The sequence below is a fragment of the Marmota marmota genome, unplaced genomic scaffold (genome assembly GCF_001458135.2).
Source record: "Marmota marmota marmota unplaced genomic scaffold, marMar, whole genome shotgun sequence".
NCBI lineage: Eukaryota > Metazoa > Chordata > Mammalia > Rodentia > Sciuridae > Marmota > Marmota marmota.
In genome coordinates this window covers 24,451,809-24,479,172 of record NW_026000221.1, presented here as the reverse complement: position 1 = coordinate 24,479,172, position 27,364 = coordinate 24,451,809, and the positions used below count along the sequence as shown (strand labels likewise).

Below are 27,364 nucleotides of genomic sequence, written 5' to 3'. Positions count from 1 at the left end.
GGCAAAAGTCACACATATGCCCATTGATTTCATAGCTCTTAAATTTTTATGTATTTTGTTCTTATTAATGTATTGCAGTTTTTTGAGTTTTGTATGTTAAATGGGGAAGGATAAAAGAAGTTAAAAGATCACTGCTTTAGAGTAATGACTGTAAAAACTCCTACAACATTCCAGTTCACCCTGAATAGATTATATAGTGTATAAGTAAGTATATCAGTTGATAAAGAAACATAGAATTTTGACCCAAAATACAAAGTCCTAGGTATATTGGATAGTTGGGTGAACTGTCATTACTTGTAAAAAAGCAATTTATGGTGATGTGAACAGTAATGTAGTTTTCATGAACTGTCTTTTGTTATTATAACTTTTCAAAATGGTATTTATTGTAATGCTATTTTATGTGCATATTCAGGAATGCAGACATTTGAATCTTTATATTAGTTTTTGTTTCCTCCTTAACATGTGCTTCTCAGCAAGAAGTATAAAGCCATAGAAACTAATTGGGATGATCTTTTTAATGTATAATTAAACATAATTTTGCAAGAAAACTGACTTTATCTTTAATAGAATGTGTCATCCTTTTCATTATATTCATCTATCTAAATTTAGTCCATTTCATTTGATAGATATTTATATGAGCGAATCGATGGAAGAGTCAGAGGGAATCTTCGACAAGCTGCTATAGATCGATTTAGTAAACCTGATTCAGATCGATTTGTTTTTCTTCTGTGTACCCGAGCTGGTGGGTTGGGCATCAATTTAACTGCAGCTGACACATGTATAATTTTTGATTCTGATTGGAACCCTCAAAATGACCTTCAGGTAATAAATTCCTTGGCTAACAAGAAGCATAATAATTTAAAAATTCATATAATTGTATTTTTAGCAGTCCACATCTTTTGTTTTTATCCAACAGACTAATATTGTATGTTTTCCTAAGAAATATCTGCCACATAAAATAAGTGAAATTATTTTAATTTTTATTTCATGATTTTTTTGTCTCACCAACTTATAAAAAAGTATGCTGAGTTGAATACAGTATTTTCAATTCTATAAAATATAGGGTCAGGGATATACTTTAGTGGTGGATCACTTGTCTAGCATATACACGTCCCTGGGTTCAATCCCTAGTACTGCCAAAAATACAGAAGTTATATAAATTTGAGAGACCTTAAATAGATATCTTACTTGTAATAAAGTAACATAGAATTTTGGAAAATTTGCAAAATTTTGGAAAATTAAAATTTCAGGATTTTAGTTCAATAAAAATAAGTATTTGTCTTTATATCATCTATTCATCATAAAGTATGTATAAAATTGAGGAATAGAATAATGTTCCTTTTTATAAAAGACTGTAGAAAATGAAGGTATACATATGTTATGACTCGTAACAAGAACATTATCTAGAGTCGTCAAAATGGCTTAAAATTTGCAGAGGGTAAGCAAGCATTTAGGAGGAATATGAGATGAGAACAAATGATAAGAGAAATTCCTTATTGTTCAGGATAGTCTTAATTATATTGCAATTTATGTTGTGACTTTGTATATAAAATCAAATATGATAGTTATTGACATAACTGGCTCAATAGAATGTAAGGTTTACATTGCTCATTTATGTAACTATATAATTCAGTTCAAGATATCATGTGGTTATCCAACATTAATACAGATTAAACTAGGGCACATTCTTCCTGCAGAAGGCCAATTAATAAATATTTTCGGGTTTATGGACCATGTAAGATCTCTGTCTCACATTCTTTGTTTTTTTCACATGCCTTAAAATACGCAAAAGCCATTCTTAGTGGCCAGGCCAGATGTGTTCTACAGGCTGTATTGGCCAATCCCTAAATTGAATTCAAATCATGATTATTTGCCTTTACAATTTATTTATAGTTAAAACTGCCTTCAATTCCTGTGATAGTAAAGTTAAAATAATAATGTCATATCATCGAACCTGAGGAGGAACTGGAAAATCTGTACCGACTTCCTCAATTTCTACCTCTCACTTGTTTTTTCTCATTTTCCACTATTATAGATCTAGTCTTTGTAAACTAATAGAAAGTTTTGATAGTTTATATACTTTACATAGTACTAGAATAAAGTTGCCCATTTATAATTCTGAGTTCCAAATGGTACAAACTGGATATGGACAGAATAATGTTGTCAAAAAAAGACATAGATATTAATACTTATAAATGTTCAAACCACAGTTTGTCATTTAATCTGAGTATAATTGGAATGTGATTAATATTTAAGAGAGACTATATAGATTCTGTAGAACTTTTGGAGTCTAGACTTATCATGAAAACTTTTAAATTTAGTAGTAATTCAAGATAAAATATGAAGCTCCTATATAACCTTTGATATCTTCACTTTTTCTAATGTGAATATATTAATCAGTTCTTCCATAAAATAAAATTTAGATCTCCAGAGTTATCCAGCTTAAACATAAATATTTAGAAAAGATTGATAATTACATAGTAGAAAAAAATTAGAAATATTTAGGGTTAGATTTGAAGGCCTTAAAGTTTGAGTTGCCAACAATGAAAATTTCCATTTGTATGTTTTGTGTTCATTTCTAGAATTACAGATTGAGTATTTCTTATTGAAAATGCTTGAGACCAGAGTGTTTTCAGTTTTAGATATTTTTGGATTTTGGAATATTTGCATATTTCTAATGAGATATCTTGAGTCCCTAAGTCTAAATACAAAATTCATTAATGTTCCAAAGATACCTTGAGGATAATCTTATAGAGTAATTTAGTGTGCCTGAATTTTTGATTGACATGTCTATTAGGTCAGGTGTGAAATTTTCCCCTGTGTCATTTGATTGATTGTCAAAAAGTACCAGATTTTGGAGCATTTTATTTTTCCAAATTAGGGGTGCTTAACTATACCCCAATGAAAACACAGTAATTCCCCATGGATTTATATTCTTTGTAGTATAATCTTAAATATTAACTTAATGATGATTGTGGGATTATTTTTCATTCTATAAAGTTGTGTTTATTTCTAGAAAAAAGTTAGTTTAGTAGCTAATGTCTCTAAAAATTATCTTCTATTTTTATATTCCATATATTTGGTAGGCTGTTAAATGTGTTTTGTGAAGAAAATTGAATCTGTAACTTTTCATTTTTTTATAGGCCCAAGCTCGTTGCCACAGAATTGGTCAGAACAAAGCAGTTAAAGTCTACAGATTAGTTACTCGTAATTCATATGAGAGAGAGATGTTTGACCGAGCCAGTCTGAAATTGGGCCTAGATAAAGCTGTGTTACAGAGCATGAGTGGAAGAGAAAGTAATGTTGGTGGTGTATGTATATATATTTTTCACTTCAAGATTTTGTGTTAATTTTGTTTGTATTTAGTTTTACCTCAAGTAGTGTATCTATCAGTTTTGGTCCACAAGGACCACTAACAGGCTTCCAGAATAGAGCAATGTTTAGTTAATACTTTGAAGTCCTTTTTGGTCTGTCTATATAGCTTCAAAGCTTATGAATTCTAAGAATCTGTCTTCAAGATAAAAATGTTCTGATTTCTGCAGGGTGCAGTGGTGAATGCCCATAATCTCAGCAGCTTGGGAGGCTGAGGCAGGAGGATCACAAATTCAAAGCCAGCCTCCAGCAATTTAATGAGGCCCTCATCAACTTAATGAGATCATGTTTCAAAATATAAAAAATAAAAAAGGCTGGGGATATGACTCAGTAATTAAGTACCCCTGCGTTCAATCTTGGTACGAAAAAAAAAAAAAAGAATCTCATCCCTTTTTAGGATGTTTGTATGATGGCATAGCAAACTAGAATTTGTGAAATTTTCTGTGTTACTTATGTGAAGTTTTTCAAAAATTTTTAAATTTCAAACTTCTAGCTTTATCTTCATCTTGCTGTAAGTAATGGGTTGTGGCTCAGTGGTAGAATGCTTGCCTAGCATGTGTGAGGCTCTCAGTTCGATTCTCAGCACTGCGTATAAATAAATAAATTAAGTAAAGATCTATTTTCAACTAAAATATTCTTTTAAAAAGAATTTTGTCTAATATAAAATATTAGTACCATTGGCTTGGGAGGCTGAGGCAGGGGGATTGTGAGTTCAAAGCCAGCCTCAGCAAAGGTGATGTGCTAAGCCACTCAGTGAGATCTTGTCTCTAAATAAAATACAAAAAAGGACTGAGGATATGTCTCAGTTAGTTATGTGCCCCTGAGTTCTATTTCCAGTACCAAAAAAATGAAAATAAAAAAAATCAGTACTAAAAAGAACCTTAAGAGTTTACTTGTCCCTTAAACTTTGATTTAATTGCACCCTTTTGAAATCGGAGGTAATTATTATTTTAAAACAGTCAAAGCTTTAAGAGTCAATAACTTACATATATTCTTTCCATGAATTCTCTCTCATTTGCATCCCAACCCAAATGCAAGTTAAATATATCTTCTCACAATTTTGACATTCTTTAGGGATACTTTTGCATTCTATAACTTTAAAAATACAGTTATTACCAGAATTCTTTTCCTTTTAGATTCAACAGCTTTCCAAAAAGGAAATAGAAGACCTGCTTCGAAGAGGTGCTTATGGTGCCATTATGGAAGAAGAAGATGAAGGCTCTAAATTCTGTGAAGAGGATATAGATCAGATTTTACTGCGTCGTACAAAAACGATTACAATTGAATCAGAAGGACGTGGGTCAACATTTGCCAAGGTAACAGTGAGTACTATATTTTTTAAACATAAGCAATGATGTTTGTGTCTCTTACTGAAAAATTTTAATGTCTCTTATTCAAAATCTGTAAATATAGTGAGTTATCTCAAAGTTATAAATAATATATCCCTTTCCTTCAGTTTTTCTGATCTTACATAAAATTTCACACGAACTCTTTGGAGCCAAATTGAAATACTTGCAACTACTTTTGCATATTATTCAGAATAGGACATTTGAAATCAAAAAACTTTAGAAACTAAAAAATATACCAGTGACAGCAAAATATAAGTAATAATGTAGGAGGTTAAATCAGCTTATATTAACCTTAATAATTAAAAGAACCTAAAGGAGAGGAAAGAATTCCTATTTCCTTTTAAATACTAAAATCTAATTTTGGGAGAATAAAATGAAGTTTCTTTCTTTAAAAGAAGAATTAATAACTATATGTTCAATTTGTAGGAAAAAAATTTCAGTTTACTAATATTCTTTACATATTTTATGTTTTATTCTTTCCTTGTTTCTTTTCTTTTCAACAAAGACATGTTAAACCTATGTTTTCCATTCATCTGAAGTGTTTTTTTTTATCACAGTACTTTTTATCATCTGTACTGATTCATACAAATTTTCTTCTTTCATCTTCTTTTCTACGTTTTCCTTCGTCCCCATCCCCATTCTCATCCCCATTTTGCTTCCCACCCAGAAATATTTGTCTTTATGGGGAATCCCTTTGTTATAGTAGCCTTTTATGTGCTTCACTAAAAGTAATGATATCATTCTTCAAATAAAAATTGCTTGCATTCATTCATAGGCCAATGAAATCTTATGTCAGGTGCCCTCCAAAATACTATACTAAAAATGAAAGGACTATAGTTGCTGGAAAAAATAAAATAAGAAATTGTTTCATTGTGTTCAATAGGAGAGCAGAGAGTAAGGAAAGCCTTAGTTGAAGCTTGACAAAATTGTGAATTACATTGTGTTTGTAAAAGAGAGAGAAATCCTCATAACTGAATTATACATTGCTAATGTACAGAGAAGGTTTCAGAATATGGCATGGAATTAATTAGATGGAGTTGAAGAAGTTCGGGAAGTTGGATCCAATTTGTAAAGAAATTTATGTGTCATTTGGAAGGCAGTTCAGCTTTTTTTAAAAAGCTCCTTAACCAGAAAATAGTCACATGCAATCAAGTTTCAAAATTTAACTCTAGCAGCAATGTGGAAAACAAGTTGGAAAGGGGAAAGTCTAGAGGCAGGGAGATCTTAAAGAAATGTGTTTAGCAAATAATGATGTGTGAGCTAGGAGAGTAGAGATCCAGTAGGAGTTGATGACCAACTAGAAATTTGTAGAACAGGTTATCAAAATGACTTGACAATTCTAACTTGTAGCTAGTAGGGTCATATTGTTATAAAACATGAAGAATGCAGAAAGAAGTTCATATGGGGAAAATAAAATATTGGAGCTTTTGCTTGCAACATTTATAGGGCATCCAGGAGAATTGGTTGTGATACAGGTAAAAAATTGGGGAAGTTAATAATTAATAGAAAATAAATAGTAGTACAAGTAGATAGTAGTATCATAGAACCAAAAGAAATAATGATTCAGTATAAGGTTTTAAATAAAAGTGGTCATAATGGCTAGCTTTAATATCTTTCATGGAAAATCTTGTTTACTTTTATTCCTTTGCGTCATGGGTCAGGGGATTGAATCCAGGGCAGGGCATTCTACCACTGAGCTACATTCCCAGACCTTATTTTTATTTTCTTATTTTAAGATGGGTCGGTCTCAGCCAAGTTTTCCAGCCTAACCTGGAATTTGGATCCTCCTGCCCTAGCCTCCCAAATAGCTAAGATTGTAGGCATGTAACACCGGTCCTGGTTATACAGATTTTTTTTCTTATGTGTAAAATTCAGTGAAATCCAGTTAATACCAAAGGTATTATTAGTTTTAATCGTCATATTTATTGATTAAGCTAAGCATAGAGAGATTTTTCCTTAATTTTTTTTGTAATGAAGGTGTACAAAAAAGCATATAATGACCACATATAAGTCTAGGCTTCCTCATTTAAAATGTTAATGATAATAATCATGGAAGTCAAAATAACAGTGTTTCAATTCTGACTTATAAACTGAGTGACCTTGGACAATTAACTTAACCTCTGAGTCTTTCTAGAGTTTAAAGAGATCATAATCATCATACTTAGCCTTCTCTACTATAAAATACTGTGAAAGTACTACTTAGATAATTCAGATATACACTACTCATAATCAGATATACTCTGAGAATAAGAAACACTTAACTGTGTTAAAGTCTCAGCTCAGAAAGTAAGTAACTGTTAGATTTTGAGAAAAAGCTCACAAAATAGCTGACAAGAGCCCAGAGAATTGCTTTATAATTTGTTTATTTCCTAAATAATTAGGCCAGTGCCATTAGATATATGGGAATGGTAATAAATAGTGGACATTTGGCAGAATGGAATGTGGTACTTCCTTGTTGGTAGTATTTTATACTTTTTCCTAGAATTTTCAAAGACTTTTGCTATATATAGTTTTTTTTTTAAAGGTTTGGACAAATAAGGTATTCACTTATTTGCATTATCAAATAGAATTTGAAAAGGAGCTACATAAATAGAGCACACTGCTTTTTTTTTTTTTTTTTTTAAGTTTTTAGCAGACACAACATCTTTGTTTGTATGTGGTGCTGAGGATCGAACCGGGCCGCATGCATGCCAGGCGAGCGCGCTACCGCTTGAGCCACATCCCCAGCCCATGCACACTGCTTTTAAGAATACTTAGATCAAGCCAGATACGGTTTTGCATGCCTGTAATCCCAGCTACTCTAGATAAGTCTGTGGCAAAAGATCCAAGTTCAAGGCCAGCCTGAGCAACATAGGAAGTCCCCATTTCAAAAATAAGAATATTTATGCTTGGTACATAACCATCAAATAGAACTCATTATTCGTAACTTCATGTATAAGTAGGTATCATCTAAACCTTGTTCTGAGAGGTTTTCATAAGGACATCAGGTTTGTCCTAGAAATAGAGTAGTTTATTGTTATCTGATTTTTTGTTGTTGTTATCTTGTACATACTAGACCAGTACTCTAACACTGAGCTGCAATCCCAGGCTGCTGTAGTGTGAGTTTTTAAAATTTGGTATGGAAAAAAAGTTTGAATTGCATGAACCAGTACTGCATCACATCTTCCACATGGGCTTTTCATTTCCATAGCCATTATTCCATTGTCATAATCCTTGAGAATCATATAAGTTATCTTGAAATTAGGTTATATGTCAGTTCATAATATCATCTTGAATTATTTAGGAACTTTAGAAAATTTTTGTTTGAAAAATAAAATTTGTTATGAATGTAACCAAAGCTATTTAATTACAAAATTAGTTTCTTCTTGGCAAATTGTTTTAATTTTCAACAGTTATGTGGTATCAGAATAAAAATGATTATCTACTACAGTGTTTAAAAATCTGTTTTCATCCAATGTCTTTTGGTATTTATGGCATGTTGAGTGTTCTCAATATATATAAAACATAGGCATTTACTATATTGATTTCAATCTCAAGGGGCAAGCTGGGTACAAACGTTTATTCCTATAATCCCAGCTGCTGGGGAATTTGAGGCAGGAGAATCACAAGATTGAAGCTAGCTTTGGCAACTTAACAAGACCCTGTCTCAAATAAAAAATTAAAAAGGGATGGGATAATCAGTGGTAGATTGCCGTCAGTTTACCCCCACTACTAGGACCTGGGGTCAGTCTCAAGGTACATGTATCAGTGAACTAGAATTCAAAATAAAGCCCTGTGAACTCTGTTCAGTGAACTTTTCACAGTTCCTAAAAATTGTTAAATTTGTATCAGTGAAGATTTGAAAATATCATATGTCCTTGGTTGTATGAAATTCATTTTTTTTCTTTCTGTCTTCCCCCCCTCCCCCCCAGTACTGGGAATTGAACCCAGGGCCTTGCAGAAGCTAGACAAGCACTCTACCACTGAAGTACATCCCCAACCCTTTTCTTAAATTTTATTTTGAGGGAGTTGGAGTTGTGGCTTAGTGGTAGAGCACTTGCCAGGCATGTGTGAGGCCCTGGGTTTGATCCTCTGCACTGCATATAAATAAATTAATAAAACAAAAAACATCTGTTGACAACTAAAATATATGTATATATATTTTTAAAAGATTATTTTGAGACAAAGTCTCACAAAGTTACCCAGGATGGCCTGGAACTTGGACTTCTCCTGCCTCAGCCTCACAAGTAGCTGGGAGTACTGCTGTGCTCCATGAAGCTCGGCAAGAAATTTGTTTCTGAGACAACAAAGTGAAGTCCCGTATAATTTAGGACTTACTAGCACATAATTAGATATCTGTCCATTGTACTTATTCATATGCCAGTTTGATGAAATGTTATCTTAAATAAGTTAAGCATCTGTACTCTGAATATCCAAAATCCAAAGTGCTCCAAAATTGAGTATCAACACAATACCTAAAGAGTTTTGGATTTGGAACATTTCTAGTTTGAGATTGTTGGATTAGAAATACTCAACCAGTAAAGTCTAAGCAAATGTTGCATAAATGAATGTGTAAAATCTGAAATCTGAATAGAAGTAATCCCAGGCATTTTGCTTATGGGATACTCAATCTGTTCTTACTTTTATACAGATAATGATGGCTTTCTTCTTTTGGTTTCATCAAGCTAGTTAGCCTTTGTTATTTCAGGTTGGATATGAGTTTTTAATATGTGGCTTATTATTAATAGGTGTCTCGTTGTATTATCTCCTATTGCCACTGTAAAAATTTCCTGCAAATTTAGTGGCTTAAAACAATACACATTTATTCTCTTATAGTTCTGGATGTCAGAAGTCCAACATCAGTCTGCCAGGGTTAAAATCAAGAGTCAGCAAGGCTGGTTCATTCTGGAGGCTCCAGGGGAGAATCTCTTATCTCTTCCAGTTCCTAAGAATGTCTGCATTCCTTGGCTTGTGGCCACAGTACTCCAATCTCTGCTTCTGTTGTGTCATATCCTTTTCCTCTTTTTATAGACAAATCTTCCTCTGCCTCCTTCTTGTAAGGGGACTTGTAATGACATTTAGCAGCCACATGGATAAGCTAATATCCCATTTCAAGATCCTACATTATAACTGCCAACTCACTTTTACCATATAAGACAATACAACATTCTAGGGATTAGGACAATATATCTTCAGGAGCCATAATTCAATCTACCACATTCATCATTTCAAACAAGTAAAAAAATATATATATATAATTTTTAGAAAAGTTTTATAATATTTACTCTGTGGGTTAGAGGAAGCAAAAAAGAAAAAAGGAATTTAAATTCATTTCATTAAAGCATTTATTACTGTCAATTCAATTTCATATAAATATCATAAATATGCCAGGAAAAGACATTTTTAAACACTTATAATATTTAACACTTTATACAAACACCTTAAAAGCCCAATTTCAGAGGAAAGCTAGGTGGAATGAATGAATGTACTTATTACTTGGTAAGCAATGACTAGAATCGAATCTTTAAGATTCAAACTTCAAACAGAGGCATTTAATATTTCAATTTTGTTCCTATTCATTTTGTAATCATTTTATAAAGTTTTAAACTACAAATACAGACAGAATATCATGATGAAAGATGTATACTCATCATCCACCTTAAACATTATCAACTCATACTAAACTGTTTCATTACTACCCACCCATCTTTCATATTATTTTGATGCAAATCTCAGCTCAGCTCTCATATCATCACTTTATACATGTTTCCATAGTATTACTAAAGATAGACTTTTTAAAAACATAACCACAATATGATAACATTTAAAAATAAAATTAGATATAATTCCTTGATGTTTATTATCTTGTGTTCAACCTTCAGTTATCTTGAGTGTTGTAATTGGCTTGTTTTTAAGTTTTATTCTCTTTTAATGTATGGTTTTTCAACATTTTAAAATTCTATCAAAATGTTTTTTTAAAATGAAGATTTAACATCCTCAATTACATTCCAGTAATTAGGCAGTATTTTAATTTACCTCTTAGGTTCACCTTTAAAAATCTTTTTAATGTAAAATATTCTTCTATTGGGACCCGGGTAGTGTCTCAGCAGTAGAAAGTTCACCTAGCCTGTGCAAGGGCCTGGGTTTGATCTTCGGTACCACATAAAAAAATAAATAAAATAAAGGTATTGTGTTCAAATACAACTAAAAAATAAATATTTTTTAAAAATATTCTTCTATTTATTTGTATAAGATTTGGCATGACTTTTTCCGTCCCTTTTCTTGCTTAAAGCATCATGTATCTATTTCTTCTTTATTTTTTTATAAAACTGTTTGATTATTTTTTTTTAACATGGCATTTTTGTTTTCAATATCTTAAATTATAAATAATGGTTATTAATCCACAAACTATAGAGTTGAAATGTACTAACGTTTCTTCCAAGTAAAATATTTATTTTCTTTTGTTCTGTATTTTCTTAAATATTTACAACATTTATACAGTATATTTATAGTAAGGAAAGTATCTTTTTTCTCTTTTCTTTCTTTCTTTCTTTCTTTTTTTTTTTTTTTTAATGGTGCTAGTAGTAAAACCCAGGACCTTGAACGTGGTTTGAAAGCATTCTACCACCAACCTACATCTGCAGCCACTGGAAAAGAATTTTAAAAATAAAGATAGCCAACAATTCATTTTTATTTTCCATATATTATGTTGCATTTTTTTTCAGGAGATAATACATATTTGAAAACGTGATGGATATAAAGTATGGTACCAGAAAATGAACTATATTGTGTAGGTAGATTTTTCTAACTCTTTTTGTACCTTAATTTCTTAATGTTTATGTATATCTGTCCTATGCAGTTTCCTTGCTTACAAAGATTAAGAGTTAACCAACAGTAGTAACTTATTTAACTCTGCTCATAAACTCTAACCTGTGTTGGCATCAAGCCTTTGCTTTAAACAAATGCTGTGTTATATTTCAGACCACTGGATTTGAAACATTTCTTTGAGTCTGAGTGTGTATACTGAATTCAAATTCTATCCACAGTAAATGTGAGGAGATAATAGTTTAAGTGTACTTTTATAGATTTTCCCTTTCAACTTCATAATGACTTGAAAAAATTGCCATTATATATTTCAGGCAAGTTTTGTGGCATCTGGAAACCGGACAGATATTTCCTTAGATGATCCCAATTTCTGGCAAAAATGGGCTAAAAAAGCAGAAATAGATATTGATGCCATCAGTGGCAGAGTAAGTATTTCCCTCTAAACGTAATTTTGTTTTGAGATACTTTGGCAATAACATAATAGTATCTTAAAGGTATTCAGTTGTAAAGGTAACTAATAAAAATCTCTGCACACATAAATTGAAATGAAGTAGGAGAATGAGTTAGACATTGCTTTAATTTAATCCTTTTTATATCTCTTAAATTCATAAATTACTTTTCTCCTTTTTGTTTTGTTGGTGTCAACCCATTAATGATCCAGTAAAAAAGCAGTCAAGAAGTGGCATTTATAAACTCTTTCTTTTATGATTTCTCTAGGAAGACAGAGCCAGAAAGCTAAAATAAAATTAATGGAAACGATAATTATAGCATTAACTGCCTACCTTCTAAGACACCTGTCCAATAATTTTATAGGAATTAAAGTTTCTAATCCTTACTTAATTTCAAAATAACATCCTCATGATTAATTTCATAGTAAGCATTGATACATGGAATCTTTTTTTTTTAATTATTTTTTAGTTGTAGTTGGACACAACACCTTTATTTCACTTGTTTATTTTTTTATGTGGTGCTGAGGATCGAACCCAGGGACTGGCACGTGCGAAGCGAGTGCTCTACCGCTGAGCCACAATCCCAGCCCACATGGAATCTTTTTTAGGTAGTTTTTTAACATGTAAAGCTTAACAGTTATGAATAACATCACTGCCATTTACAATCATTAATACTTAATGTGTTTTTGAAATATATATAATTTTGTGAAGCAAGTAAATTTGAAAAAATATTATAGTCTGAGGCATTTTCACATGCTAAAGAAGCAGTGAACTCTGCAAATCACTATTAAAAATCATAAATGAGTTATATTCTCTTCTGCTCTATGATTCAGACTTAGCCTAAATATGTGATTCCTTTTCTGGCCCCTTGTTCTTTCCTCCTCTTGTAATGCTGTTTCCTCCCTGCCTGGCAAAGTCTGGTATCACTATTTTGTGATGTTTTCTCTGACTTTCTTTAGACGCTCTTGTACAGTTCATTCTGAACAGCATTTTTTTTTTTTTAAACACATTTATCTGACTCTCAAGAGTATGGTTTCCCTAACTTAGAGAAGTTTTTTAATAAAAGTAGAAGATGTATTTTGAATGAATTAAACTAAATTGACTATAGGGAAGATGATACATATATGCCTTTTAATATTAGTATAACTCTTAGAGATTACTAAAACATATTTCTAAATCTACAAAATATTTATAACTTTTGACCAGTGTTTCAATTGTTATGTATTTTCCTTCTTTCAGATTTATTTCTAGGCTAAATTTAGATCACAAATATTTACTTTAGCATTATTTATGTTAAAAATCAAAAGTCTAAATCAAATTGTGAATTAATTAGGTAAAACAAATTAGGAGGCATAAATTTAGGCTAAATTTATTTTATGATTATTGTAGAAGTGCAATGATTTTTATATTAATAATAAAGCAGAATACCAAATTATGTTAAGCCTTTGACTGTAATTTACAAAATTGTACATATGTGGTAAAAATTTTAGAGGAATGTAAATATTTTTAAGGTGATTTGGTAGAGTGGCAGAACTTATTAGTAATTTTTTTTTTTTTTTGCTTTCTAAAATTATTGTTTGTACAATTTAGAAGGTGAAAATCTAAAACATTATTACAAGCAAAAGTATTAAAAATAACTTCAAGTAATAGCTGTTAAATTTTACAGAACAGCTTGGTTATTGACACTCCAAGAATTAGGAAACAAACAAGACCCTTTAGTGCCACAAAAGATGAATTGGCTGAATTATCTGAAGCTGAAAGTGAAGGAGATGAAAAACCCAAACTACGGAGACCCTGTGATCGTTCCAATGGCTATGGAAGAACTGAATGCTTCAGAGTAGAGAAAAACTTGCTAGTTTATGGGTAAAATATTATTTTTAATGTTTTTTTAAGCAGTCATATAAAGTTAGAGAAAATTACTGTTTTCCAGTAATTTTTATCTTTTAAAATCAATAAGATCTATTTTTTAAATATCCAGGATTTCTGTATTTAACAAATATTCAATTGGAGAATGAGGAGATAGGTTAAGTGTTTAAATTATAAATTTATCACATCAAACTCCTTGTTTTCCAATTTGTGTATTTAGTAATACAAAGTAGATAATGTTATATTTCATTATTGAGTAAATATAATAGAAATTACCACACTATTCCTCTTTGTTCATACATGGAGGACAACATCATTAGCAAAGTCTGTTAATGAGAGAGTTGTTTTGTTTGTTGTGTTGTTGGTTTTTGTTGTGTGTGTGTTATTTTTTTCTCTTGCTCTTCATCTGTAAGTTGTTTCTTTCTAGAACTTTACTTAATATCAATGTAAATATACCTTTTATAACTAGGTGGGGCCGATGGAGAGAGATTCTGTCTCATGGACGTTTTAAAAGGCAGTTAAATGAGCACGATGTAGAAATAATTTGCCGAGCTCTCTTGGCATATTGCCTTGTTCACTACCGAGGAGATGAGAAAATTAAAGGTTTCATATGGGATCTTATTACTCCAACTGAAGATGGGCAGACACGAGAGTTACAAAATCATCTAGGTAAAAACATTTTTTTGTTTTCTTTTTTTTTTGTTAAATAATTAACGCTTAACATATTCTACTATAAAATATTACATCGTTCAGGTAGTATTAAGGAACTTTCATCTTCACCCTTAAAGTTCCAACTTCAGAAAATGCCAGTGTTATTAGTTTGTTAGATATTTGGATTTTACTTATTGTTGTCATATATGTATCAGTTTACAAGTTGTTGACTTATATAGAGGTCTTTCCATTTGTGTTCATGTTGATCCATCTCAGTTTTTATTTTCTGTTTAGTATTCCATAGTATGTATATTTCTTAATTTGTTTTGCGTTTCCTTTAATGATGGATATATAGGTTTCTACTCTTAGAAAATTAAAAAATAAGTTTCAGTGAACCGCTTTGTTTAGTCCTTATGCATATGAATAAATCTTTCAGTAAAGCAGATATCAAAAAATAGAATTATTGAGGTATAGCAAACATATATCTTTAGTACTTTAAATGTGGTCTCTAGATCAAAAACATCTTGTCTCCTGAGATCTTAGAATTGCAAAGTCTTAGTGCCTTAGATTTACTGAATCAGAATCTTCTTTTTAGTGGGATCCTCAGCCATTTGTATGCATATTAAAGTTTGAAAAGCATTGATATTCATTTTAAATTTTCATAAATACTTTAGTTTGCTTTCCAATGTGATTAAACCAGTTTACACCCATATCAGAGGAATATGCAAGTACTTTTTTGTCCATAGGCTTGCTAACAGAATGTTCTTTTCTATTTAAAAAAAAAATTATTGTGCCTTAAATTTGTGATGCCATCTTGTCCTGTTTAATAAAAAAAAATTAATTGATCACCTATTGTATGTTTCTTGTGCAAAGTGCTGGAAAAAATAAAAAGATGTAAGATTAGACAAGACTCCTGAGCTCATAAACCTTACATTATAGCCAGGGAGACAGAAATAGTTAGAATGTAGATAAATTAGCTAAATAATTGTAGATTGTGATAAATATTGTTAAGTAAATATACAAAATCTTGAGATGGAGGACAAAAGCAAGCACATATTTTATATGGGATGGTTTATATTAGCCCATCTTAATAAGAGACATGTAGTTAATATGAAGCACTGACTTCTGAGTAAGGATGGAGGAAACACACAGATTTCACTGTTCTTTGAAACTCCATTTATAAAATAGGAAAGAAAGCTAGGCACTGTGGTGCATGCCTGCTATCCCAACTACTCAGGAGGCCCAGGCTGGTGCATCAAAATTTCAAGGCCACTGTGAACTGGGCAACTTAGCAAAACCCTGTCTCAAAACAATGGAGATGTAACTCAGTGGTAACATACCCCTCAGTTTAATCCCCAGAGCAAAAAAAATTAAATAAATAAATAAAATTAGGAAGAAACTAACAAGGCTTTAGTGCTTCTCAACCAGAGATGATCTTATGACTCAGTCTAGTCCCACTTCCACCACAGCTAATCTCAACTTAAGCATGTTACTTGCATCTAGTGTGGTAGAGGTTAGAGGTAAACAGTTTCTCACAATGAACAACCGTCTAGCCCAAAACATGAATAATAATACTGAAGTGAAACCCTGCTATAACCTAAAAGAGATTGGAGTCAGGCTCAGGTTGTAGCTCAGAGATACAGCACTTGCCTAACATGTGTGAGGCACTGGGTTCTAACCTCAACACCACATAAAAAATAAATTAATTAAATAAAGGTATTGTGTCCATCTACAACTAAAGAAAATATTTAAAAGAGAGATTGGATTTTAGAGACTTTATTTGGATTCTGATTAAGATAAGCAAGAGAAAAAAATATATTATCTTGGGCTGGGGATGTGGCTCAAGCGGTAGCGCGCTTGCCTGGCATGCGTGCGGCCCGGGTTCGATCCTCAGCACCACATACAAACAAAGATGTTGTGTCCGCCGAAAACTAAAAAAAAAATAAATAAATATTAAAATTTAAAAAAAAATGTATTATCTTTATTAGATTACTGGACATTTAAATATTGAATATTAAGGAATTATTATTATATTATGTAGACTTTTTTTTAACTGAGTTTTATTTATTTATTTTTTTTTAGGTGTAGATGGACACAACACAATGCCTTTTATTTTTTATGTGGTGCTGAGGATAGAACCCCGGTCCCACCCATGCCAGGCGAGCGCTCTACCGCTGAGCCACAATCCCAGCCCCCTATGTAGACTTTTTTAAAAATATTTTTTTTAGTTGTAGATGGACACAGTACCTTTATTTATTTATTTGTTTGTTTGTTTGTTTATTTTTATGTGGCGCTGAGGATCAAACCCAATGCCTCATATATACAAGGCATGTGTTCTGCCGCTGAGCCATAATACCAGCCCTTCCATAGACATTTTTTAAGGAGACATTAATATGTTTATGAGTGAAATGGTTAATATCTTAGATTTACTTCAAATAGTATGGGAATTTGGGTAGTATACAGAATAGAGATGAAATAGCCATGGATTTTTGATAATTATTAAAGTTGGATGATAACACATGGGGATTCATCATAATATTCCATCTACTTTTGTATATGCTTATGTTCCACATTATTTTAAAATAAGCATAAACCCTGAGAAAAGAGGAGGATGAGGGACAAAGTATCAACAAAGTTTTAGAAGTTGAAAGCAAATAGATTAGTGATACCTGACTTAACCAACCAAAGAGAGCTTAATCTTAGCTGTGGAAAAGGGGGGGAAAAACTGTTTTTCTTCACAGATTTCTTAAAAGTCTCAAGAATTTTGGGCATATGACACCTCTAGAAGTGTTATGTGATAAGACAGGGATTGTAATTAAAAGCTGTTTAAAAAGAGACAGATCTCCAGATAACCTCTTCAACTCCATATAGCAGGATGAAAATTGAAGTTTATTCATTAGGTAGAGTAAAATATAAGGATCTTTGGGTTGAACTGGTAGTTAATATGTGGTGCTAGTAAATAAGCATTGAGTGAATATTTGGATACTGGTAATACAGTACTCCAGTATGAAAATCACCACCTTATTTGAACTTTGCTAGACCATTATCTAAGGGCAAAACTCCAGTCATTTGCTCTTCTGTGATCTCACATTCAACAGGCTCAGTACTTTAAAACTACATATTAGCTTTTTAATCTGTCATTCTTAAATAAAAGCCAACATAATGAAAGATTATCAGACATCTGAGATAGTCTCTCACATGAAAGATAGAGGCTAAAACTAAACCATTAGAATGAACTTGGAGGAAAGGGAAAAGTTTATTTTTGAACTATAATTAAAAATTTTAGTGAAGATATTTCAGATACCATACAGTGGTTTTGAAGGAACAAAATGCTAACAAAAACAATGAGAGCACAAACAAATCTCCTGTAAATTACAGGAATTGAAGAACTGAATGGTGGAATTGAGAAAATAATGGGAAGATTTATAAATCTAGAATATCTACAGATTTTATCAGGAAAATTTTGTATATATGTTTATGCACTGTTCAGTTTCCAAACCAGTGAGAATATAAGGGATTGAAATATAAAGTTATTTATCGTTCTGCAACAACACAGAAAGGAGGGAATGAAAACAATGAAGTGGTAAAAATAAATATATGTAATCACACTATATATATCTCTCCCTGTGAAAATATAAAAATTGTCAGATGGGGAAAAATATCTGTTTTTATGCTTCAAAGAGATGTTATTAGACACCAAGCAAGAAGCTGAAAATAGGGATTTAAGAAAGAGATTTGCTAAGATCTCATTCTATAAGCTTTTAAAATAGAGATTTATTGTAGGATTACATGTATAATATAAACCTTAATACTAACTACTGAAATTTAGTGCCCTTAATATTAAATACTTAAATACTTTTATGCTAAACATTTTTTCATCCATATATAATAATTATATAAACAGGCATGGAACAAGAAAACAAATTCAAGGTACTGATGATCTCTGGGAAGAGGGAGTGAGTGAATTAGATAAGAAAAGTCTATGTTGGGACTTCAGAAACAAATATGAACTATGTAATGATGATGAGGAGGAGGAGGAGGAGGAAGGATACTTTTTTAAAAATACAGTGCAACAAAATCTCAAGAAATGATGAATTTAGCTATCTTGAACAGGAACCCCCAATGGCCAACCTAATCCATGTTATTAGTAAAATCAATTTTTGAAAGACAAGAGGCCAATCCTATCTTTTAGTAACTAGGCAGCAAAAGTAAAATAGAGGGATAAGTTTGATCTTGTCCTTTTCACATGCAGAAAAAAAATCAACCTGTTTGGGAACAAAACGGAAATTATAATGATCATTCTAATTAGACATACAGAATTATTAGATAATTGGGGGGTGGGAATTGTTTTAATATGTTTAAAACCATCATCCTGACTTGTGACTGGGTTAATATTGTTAACGAACCCAGTGCCTCACGCATGCTAAGCAAGCACTCTACTACTGAGCCACAACCACAGTCCTTAGAAAAAAATCTTTCATATTATAGGTCTTCATACAAATTTCTCCTGATTTCACATGGACTTCTCATTTTAACAGGCCTATCAGCTCCTGTACCCAGGGGTCGAAAAGGGAAAAAAGTGAAGACTCAGACAAGTTCATTTGATATACAAAAAGCAGAATGGCTTCGAAAATATAATCCTGAGCAGCTACTTCAAGATGAAGGCTACAAAAAACATATAAAACACCACTGTAATAAGTAGGTAGTAGGGTATTTTAATACCATTTCTTAAAAGTTTACTTTTCTTAAGTTATCAACAATCATAAAGTATGTTATATAGAGATAGCATTGTCTTAGGCTAATTCTGCTAGTAATTTAATCATGTATCCTTTGGCAATCAGGATACCTTTGTGTCACTGTTTTCACCAACAGATAAATAGAACTGGCCTTCAGATGAACTCATTATCTTTTACTGGGAAAATAATAATAACGTGGAGATTTTGGAGAAATCTTTCATATATTGATAGTAATGAGGTTCATTTACTCATTTTGTTATAAATGTATATATATTTAGCCAGGCATGGTGACACATGTTTATATCAGCTCAATTCACAGTAGCTAGACTATGGAAGAAACCTAGGTATCCTTCAACAGATGAATGGGTAAAGAAAATGTGGTATATATACTCAATGGAATATTATTCAGGTTTAAAGAAGAGTAAAATTATGGAATTTGCCAGTAAGTTGTTGAAGTTGGAGAATATCATGCTAAGAGAAATAAGCCAATCCCACAAAACTGAAGGTCAAATGTTTTCCCTCACGTGCAAATGCTAATTCACAATAAGGGGGGGAGCCCTAGGGAAGAACAGCTTTACCTTAGATTAGATAGAAGGAAGTGATGGGAAGGTAGGGGAGGGGATGTGAGGATAGGAAAGATAGTAGAATGAAATAGACATTAGTACTGTATATATAGTGTGTGTGTGTGTGTGAGAGAGAGAGAGAGAGAGAGACAGACTACATTACCAATATGATTCTGCAACATGTACACTCAGAAAAGTGAGAAATTATATCCCATCAATGTATGATAAATCAACGTGCATAAATGCTTTCTACTGTCATGTGTAACTAATTAAAACAAATTTAAAAATTTTTTTAAATATACATATTCAGCCAGGCATGGTGACATATGCTTGTAATCTTAGCAGCTTGTGACGCTGAAACAGGAGAACTTCAAGTTCAAGGCCATCCTTAGCAACTTAGTGAGATTCTGTCTCAAAATTTAAAAATAAAGGGAAAAAGGATTGGTGATCTGAGTGCTAAAGCACTCCCAGGTTTGATCCCCAGAACATCCCACCTCACCAAAAGAAAATTTATGTACAAATTCCTTCCTAACTTTAACCCCTTAGATGAATTTTTTTTAAGTGAATAATCTTTGTTCCTTTTTATTTTCTCTTGTTTTCAGAGTTTTGCTTCGTGTAAGAATGCTATATTATCTAAAGCAAGAAGTCATTGGTAATGAGTGTCAGAAAGTATTTGATGGAGTAGATGCAAGGTAAAGTAAATAATGTGTATATTCATTTTCCACTAACACGATGAGGCAAACATCATATTGTCTTAGTTAAGTGGCTCCTTAATTCAGGGAAATTCACAAATAGGAAAATCCCCTACCTTGGGAATTAACCCTTGCCAATTCATTGCCATTTTTCTGCTATTCTTATCATTGGCTTGTCACTAAAAGTTGTAATCATAACAATATGGTGGTGGTGATAATGTTAAGAATGATTTGTAACCTAGATGCCATTAAGGCAGACAGAAATATATTGACTGATTCATTCATCTCTTCAGAAACATCTGTGTGTGTGTGTGTGTGTGTGTGTGTGTGTGTGTTTTGCTAGAGTTTGAACCTTCACACATTAACCTCCTACTCAACTGTTTATTCTTGGCAACTGATATCCCTCCTTTGTTTTAGAAAAAAGGTAGGAAAGCTTTCAAACAGAAATTTCCTTAGCTCTCTGAGACAGGGTTTCCTTATTTTGCTCATATTGGCCTTGAACTTCTGATCTTTCTGTCTCAGCCTTCCAGCACTACACCTGGCAGTCTCAGTTTCTTTTTCTAAACCAGCATCTTTTTTCTCTTTGCTTTAGGCATATATTCACATAATCATGTACTTCATCTTGTCATCACCATTAATAGCACTGCTTCTTAAATATGAATTCTGTCCCTCAATCCGTCCTTCCAACTCCTTAACCTGGATACTTCTCATAATTCATTAACCTCATCACAATGTCCCTTTTCTTATTATTATTAGGTGTTAGTATTTTTATGCCCACTCTTTTCTCATTATTCAGCCTAGATTTTATAGTTCAGGTGTCTATGCCTAAACTAAGTTCCTTAATTCCCTTTGCCTGCCTTTCTCTCTGTTTTACATCTCTGCTAACCTCAGCTCCAGTGAAACCCAAATATTTTTTTACTTCTCACATTCTCTAAGCAGATAAACATTGTTGAAAAAAATCCTCAAGTCATGTGAGATGTACTCACATCAAACAAGATTAAGCACAGGCTGTTTAACCACTGTGGCTAGTAAATTCGCTTTCCAACTTCTTATGAGGATCATCTCGAACCTCTTTTCTCAACCCTTCCTTCCACCCTACCACCAGCAACCTCCAATAATGAGGTTGGTATATATTTCATGTAGCAAACAGTAAGACAAGAGCTACCTTTAGTTCTTCTTGCATATATTTCCACTTATTCTTCCTTTAGGATACTGTAGAAATGGTCCCTCTCTTTAGGTAAACCTTGTGGCTTATAACTTATCTGTTTTTATCTTGTAAGAATTTTACTCCTTTGGTAATCATTCTATTCTGAAACATTTGTCTCTCCCCTCCCTTAACTCTGTTTCCTGAATCATTCTGGCATACGTTCAATTGATTGTCTTTGCATTTATTTTCTCCTCTCTATACCTTATCCTTCAAACAGTAGCCAGAGAAATCTTTTCAAAGCAATAATCAAGTCATACCCTCCAGATGCTTCTTGTTTCTCAGAATAAAAGCCAAATTCCCGTTGACCTTTTCCTTCACTTTGCCCTTCACCTAGTATAGTCCAGGTACGCTGGTCTTTCTGTTCCTCTAATATCAAAGTTTATTCTATGCTTCTCTCCTGGTCCTACTACCCTTGCCCCAGATCTTCCATAGAATTGCTCCTTCAAATTATTCAAATCTCTAGGATTTCCTTCTCTGGTAAGCCTGCCTTGCCCACCTCAGCTACAGTAGCCCACCAGTTATCACTAGTTAACTTTGTTTTATCTGATTCATAATACCTTTGCTATTCAAAAATTGTGCTTATTTTTTAATATCATTTTTCTCCCTTCTTTTCAATTTAACCTGCTTTAAAGGTAAGTGCATTATCTGTCTTATTTCAAGCCTTAGAATCTGGGACGTATTAAGTAATACTTAAATATGTGGTGATGAATTGACTGATTCCCTTGGCCTGAATGGGTCTGATTTCGTGATTTCCCAGGGTCTGCTCTCTGGATTATCCCTTTCTTTTTCTTTTTTTTTCCTTTTCTTTCATTAATCTAGTGCTCTTTGGTCTCTCATTGTATCTTGTATTCCATATATAAATGTACCCGGTACATACACACACACACTTAACACTTTGACCCAGTGTCTCCATTATTGCGTGTGTTGATTTCTTTTTTTTTTTTAATTAATTTATTTTTTAGTTGTAGTTGAACACAATACCTTTATTTTATTTATTTACTTTTATGTGATGCTAAGGATCGAACCCAGGGCCTTGCACGTGCTAGGCGAGCACTCTATCGCTGAGCCACAACCCCAGCCCCACACGCTTGTTGATTTCGAAGCTAAACTTGTTTTAGGAAGAATATTTATTATTTGGTGTCTCCTTTTTCTTCCCTCCCATGCTTTGTGCACTCCACAGTGCAGCACTTCTACCTCCTAACTTTGCCACACACTTCAAGATATTAACCAACATTCTTGCTGCTAAATATTATGTATATGTCATATTGTTTACCTTACTTTACCTGTGTAGAACACTTTGTGGTTTTTAAAATGCTTCTGTGGTACCATTCTCCTGTACTGTTTAGCTTTCTGCTTGCTGCTTTTCAGGCTTGATTCTATTGTCTTTTAAATGTCAGAGAGTCTTCCCTTAGGCCCTCTATTCTTGTTACTGATCTTAGGTGTTGTCTGTGGCTTCATTTTTCGGTCTCCTTGCTTATGTCTTCCAACTCTCTATTTGTTCAGCCCACATCTCTCTTTTGAACTTCAGATCCGCATTTTTCAAATATGCCATGTTTGATTCCTCTTGCCTCTTGTTTTTATGGAAACATTCTCCCATTCTTTGATTCTCCCTCTCATTCACCTGACATCAGCTCAGCCATTCATGATTTCTCAAATCTGAATTAGGCATGTACTCAGATTATCATGTCATGGTCGTCAAGTCATCACATAGTATTGCAGGTACTACTCTACAAAGGGCATCTGGTGTAATTCATTATTGCCATTGTTGGCATAGTGAGTGCTGTTTAAACATATTTCAAATGAATGATTTAGCCTGGGGAAGTTTAAGAAGTCCTTATGCAGGTTAAAATATATGAGCTGAGTCCTTAAGAACAGAAATCAACAAGAGGTATGCATCTAGTTCATGTCCTTTTTGCTAACAATTTACAAAATCCTAATACTGGGTAGCACTGACTGACTTTGTTTTCACAATTTAGGAAAACTTTTGACCTGGGAATTACTGTATTCTGAGCTAATTATCTCCTTTAACCAGATATCTCATCATGCCCTTTTTAAAAATTTTTACCATATTACAAGAAAAGGAGAGTCATTCTTCCTTTTTATTTTTTTGCACTAAGCTAACAAAATTTCAATCTTATCTTAATGCAAACATAGGAACAATAAAGTGATCACTTAAAGTGCTGACACATTCCTTTAAGAATTTAAAGGAAAGCCGGTGGCACACGCCTATAATCTCAGCATAACTATAATCCCAATGTCTTGGGAGGCTAAGCCAGGAGGATTGCATGTTTAAAGCTAGCCTTAGCAATTTAGCAAGGCCCTAAGAAACACCTGTCTTTAAATAAAATATTTTTTTAAAAAGGGGCTGTGCATATGGATCAGTGGTAAGACCCCTGGGTTCAGTCCCCAGTCTAAAACAAACAAACAAACAAACAAACAAAAAAATAGAAAGGTGTCTTTACCCCTTTCTCAAATTTTTGGTTTAAAAACTTTTCTGGGAAAATAGTTATGAAAAATAAAAAGTGAATTATTATTACTTATAAAACTTGTCTTTTTCATTGTCATTGTCTTTTGTTTCAAGTATTTTAATGGTGACATATCATATTCTTTAATCTAGGAACATGTACACTATTTATCAGTTTATTTTTATATGAAAATTTATTTTGTGTTCCCAACAACAGCCAATCTACAAAATGAACTTTTGTCATAGAATCTATTTTGAATAGGAAATTCTTCATTTCTTTAAATCTATAGGTCTTATTTAGTCAATTCATGAAAGTATACTAACAAGACATATGAAATTCTACTCAGTATACTTTATTGTATTTTATTGTATCTCTAATTCTGTAAAACTGATAATTCATGTATATCAAATATAATAATTATGATAATTATAATCAATAATTATGATTTTATGTAGTAATTTATTCCATTTGATTTTTTACCCCTTTGAATATTGAATATAATAAAAGAAAATGTAAATATAGATAAGAATTGATGATACTTATTTGCGAATAATTGTCAAACACAAATATATGCTAGGCTAAAGGAGACAATGATTTCAATTACTAGGGTAAAGAATTGAACATTTCAGCTGTTTTGTACGTATGACTTCTGTTTTAGAGATATTATATTTGTTACTTAGGAAAGGTCTCTGAGAAAATAATAATTTTCAAATGTTAGGCACAGGAGAAGAAAGTTGCATTTGCAAAATTTGCCAGTATTATACTTCTTTCTTACTCATAAAAAACAGCCAAGTTGCCAAAATATTCTGAATTTATTATTATAATTTTTGGTACTATATTCTCATAGCGTAGAATTATTTGTATAAGCATATTTATGTATTTTAGTTAAACCATTTTTTTTATTTTCTTAGCAAAAAGTGGTGTAGAAGAAACAATTTGTTTTGCAGTGTAAAACAATTCATTTACACTTTCAGGGCTATTATATGCAAAATGACATTTCAACCAGATAATTTTTGGCAAGTTGTAAGTTGAAAGAATATGATTCCTTAATAAACCTTATTGAAACTTAATCTCTCTCTTAAAAATCACATTGCTTTCAAAACTATGTAAATATTTGCCTTCTTTTTTTTTTTCTTGTTTGTAATAATTATATCTGTCAGATGCACTGGAACACCTATATCAGTCTAGCCTTAGAAACTTAGAGCCTGTCTCAAAATAAAAAATAAACAGGTCTGGAAATGCAGTTCAGTGCTAGTATACTCTGGGTTCATTCCCCGATACCATAAAAAGTAATTCATTGTGCTTTATCATGATTTTTTTTTAAGTGATATTGATGTTTGGGTACCAGAACCAGACCATTCAGAAGTTCCTGCTGAGTGGTGGGACTTTGACGCTGATAAGTCTCTCCTTATAGGGGTTTTTAAACATGGTAAGTAAGCGTTAAGGTAGGGGGAACCTTTTCTATGTATAATGTTATTCAAATATTCTCAGTTTATTGATTTCCCCTTATAGCTTTATTCTTATAACACTTTTTAAATATATTCTGTATTAGAAAGATAATACTATCAAACTAGGTCCATCAGTTACTACATTTCCTCATTACAGGGTGGTATTCATGACCTTTCTCTCTCGGATGTACATTTTACACATTTCCTCTCTCAAGAAAAATTAATTTATGAAATATGTGTGTGTATGATCAGTTTATTCTGTTTTTCTTAACAGAATTTCATCTAAATTTTACAGATAATTATTATCATGTAATATTTGTGATAATTTCTAGAAAATATGACTCAATTTTTGTCATTTTAATATATGATCCCTTTAGTTCAGGAATATCACCCACCAAAAATGTGAGAATGCATATATTTATATGTCTTCCTTCTTTTAATCTTTTTTCCTTTGTAATTGGTGACACTTTCAGGATATGAAAAATATAACACTATCCGAGCAGACCCAGCATTATGCTTCTTGGAAAGAGTGGGAAAACCTGATGATAAAGCAGTTGCTGCTGAACAGAGAGCCAATGATTTTATGGATGGGTATGTTCATTTCAGAGTCATGAATTCTCCGTGTATGTCTTCTGTTCAACTGAGTCAGGTTTATCTTTAAATGATGTAGAAATAAGATAATTAATTGAAGTTCAAAATCTCAAAGAGCTATTAATACTTTAGTACTTGACCATACAAAGTAGGATAAGGAACAGATTGCATGACCTGTTTTGGTTTTGGTGCCTAGAATTGAACCCAGGATGTTATGCATGCTAAACACATGCTTGATCACTAAGCTGTACCCCAGCTCATACAATTGTCCCCCCAATCACTTGGTACTGGGGATTAAATTCAGGAGAGCTGTACACAGAAGCATATCTCCAGTTCTTTTTATGTTTTATTTCAAGAGAGGGTCTAGGTAAGTTGCTTGGGCTGGCCTTGAACTTGCAAAAACTTCTTGCCTCAGCCTCCTGAATCTCTGGGATGACAGGTTGCACCATCTCTCCTTACAATACCTGTTTCTTTGATGAGTCTTTTTATGTTTTTCACTCTAGTAGTGTATCATGGCCACTAGTCCATAAAATTCTAGGGACAAAAGAGGGGAAAAGAATGGCAAGAATATAATAGTTGCAGAGAAAGATGATAATTGTTCACTATCCCTGTTATAAGGCCTTACATCATCTTTCAATTCTCCCCAAAAGAGAAAAATAGGAGACATTTCAAGGTTAATAACAGAATACATTTAATATTGAATTGGGAATAAGAATAAATTGGAACTAGCTCTTTTCTTACTTGCCATATAGTAGCATTTATGATATGGCTTGCCCTACTTTAGCTAGAAAACAGATTTCATTTCGATTCTTAAACTAACAGATTCTTCCAGTGAAATTTCATTTGTTTGTTCTGTAAATAGAAATCATATTTGTTAAAATAATTATAGCATTTGTTGTAATTTTAACAGGGATGTGGAAGATCCAGAATACAAGCCTGCCCCAGCCATCTTTAAAGATGATATAGAGGTATGCTTTGGATCATATTTTAAAATTCTGCATTTTAGGTGTTCCTTGGTTTCTCTTCTATGCTTTTCTTTCAAGTTTTTCCTTTGTATGTTTTCTGTATATATGATTCTTCTGTTTCTCAGAAGATTAGATAAGCAAGTGATCAACTTCAGTTGTCAAACATCACAAATAATTGTTTTGAATTTGTTTGATCTCCTCTCCTA

General features: G+C 32.4%; 1 protein-coding gene across 17 annotated transcripts in view; it reads left to right on the top strand.

Annotated features, from left to right (window-relative positions):
* Chd9 (chromodomain helicase DNA binding protein 9) overlaps positions 1–27,364 on the top strand; it is a 251,656-nt gene that overhangs the window by 188,758 nt on the left and 35,534 nt on the right. For 16 of the 17 annotated variants that reach the window (XM_048792193.1, XM_048792190.1, XM_048792188.1 and 13 more), the window contains 11 exons: positions 627–822; positions 3,144–3,311; positions 4,509–4,688; positions 11,840–11,950; positions 13,641–13,837; positions 14,310–14,509; positions 19,030–19,189; positions 20,393–20,482; positions 25,480–25,583; positions 26,076–26,193; positions 27,104–27,161. In XM_048792193.1, the coding sequence (XP_048648150.1) occupies positions 627–822; positions 3,144–3,311; positions 4,509–4,688; positions 11,840–11,950; positions 13,641–13,837; positions 14,310–14,509; positions 19,030–19,189; positions 20,393–20,482; positions 25,480–25,583; positions 26,076–26,193; positions 27,104–27,161 (1,582 nt within the window). The remainder of the gene's footprint in view (positions 1–626; positions 823–3,143; positions 3,312–4,508; positions 4,689–11,839; positions 11,951–13,640; positions 13,838–14,309; positions 14,510–19,029; positions 19,190–20,392; positions 20,483–25,479; positions 25,584–26,075; positions 26,194–27,103; positions 27,162–27,364) is intronic. The other variant, XM_048792196.1, reaches the window with a different exon arrangement.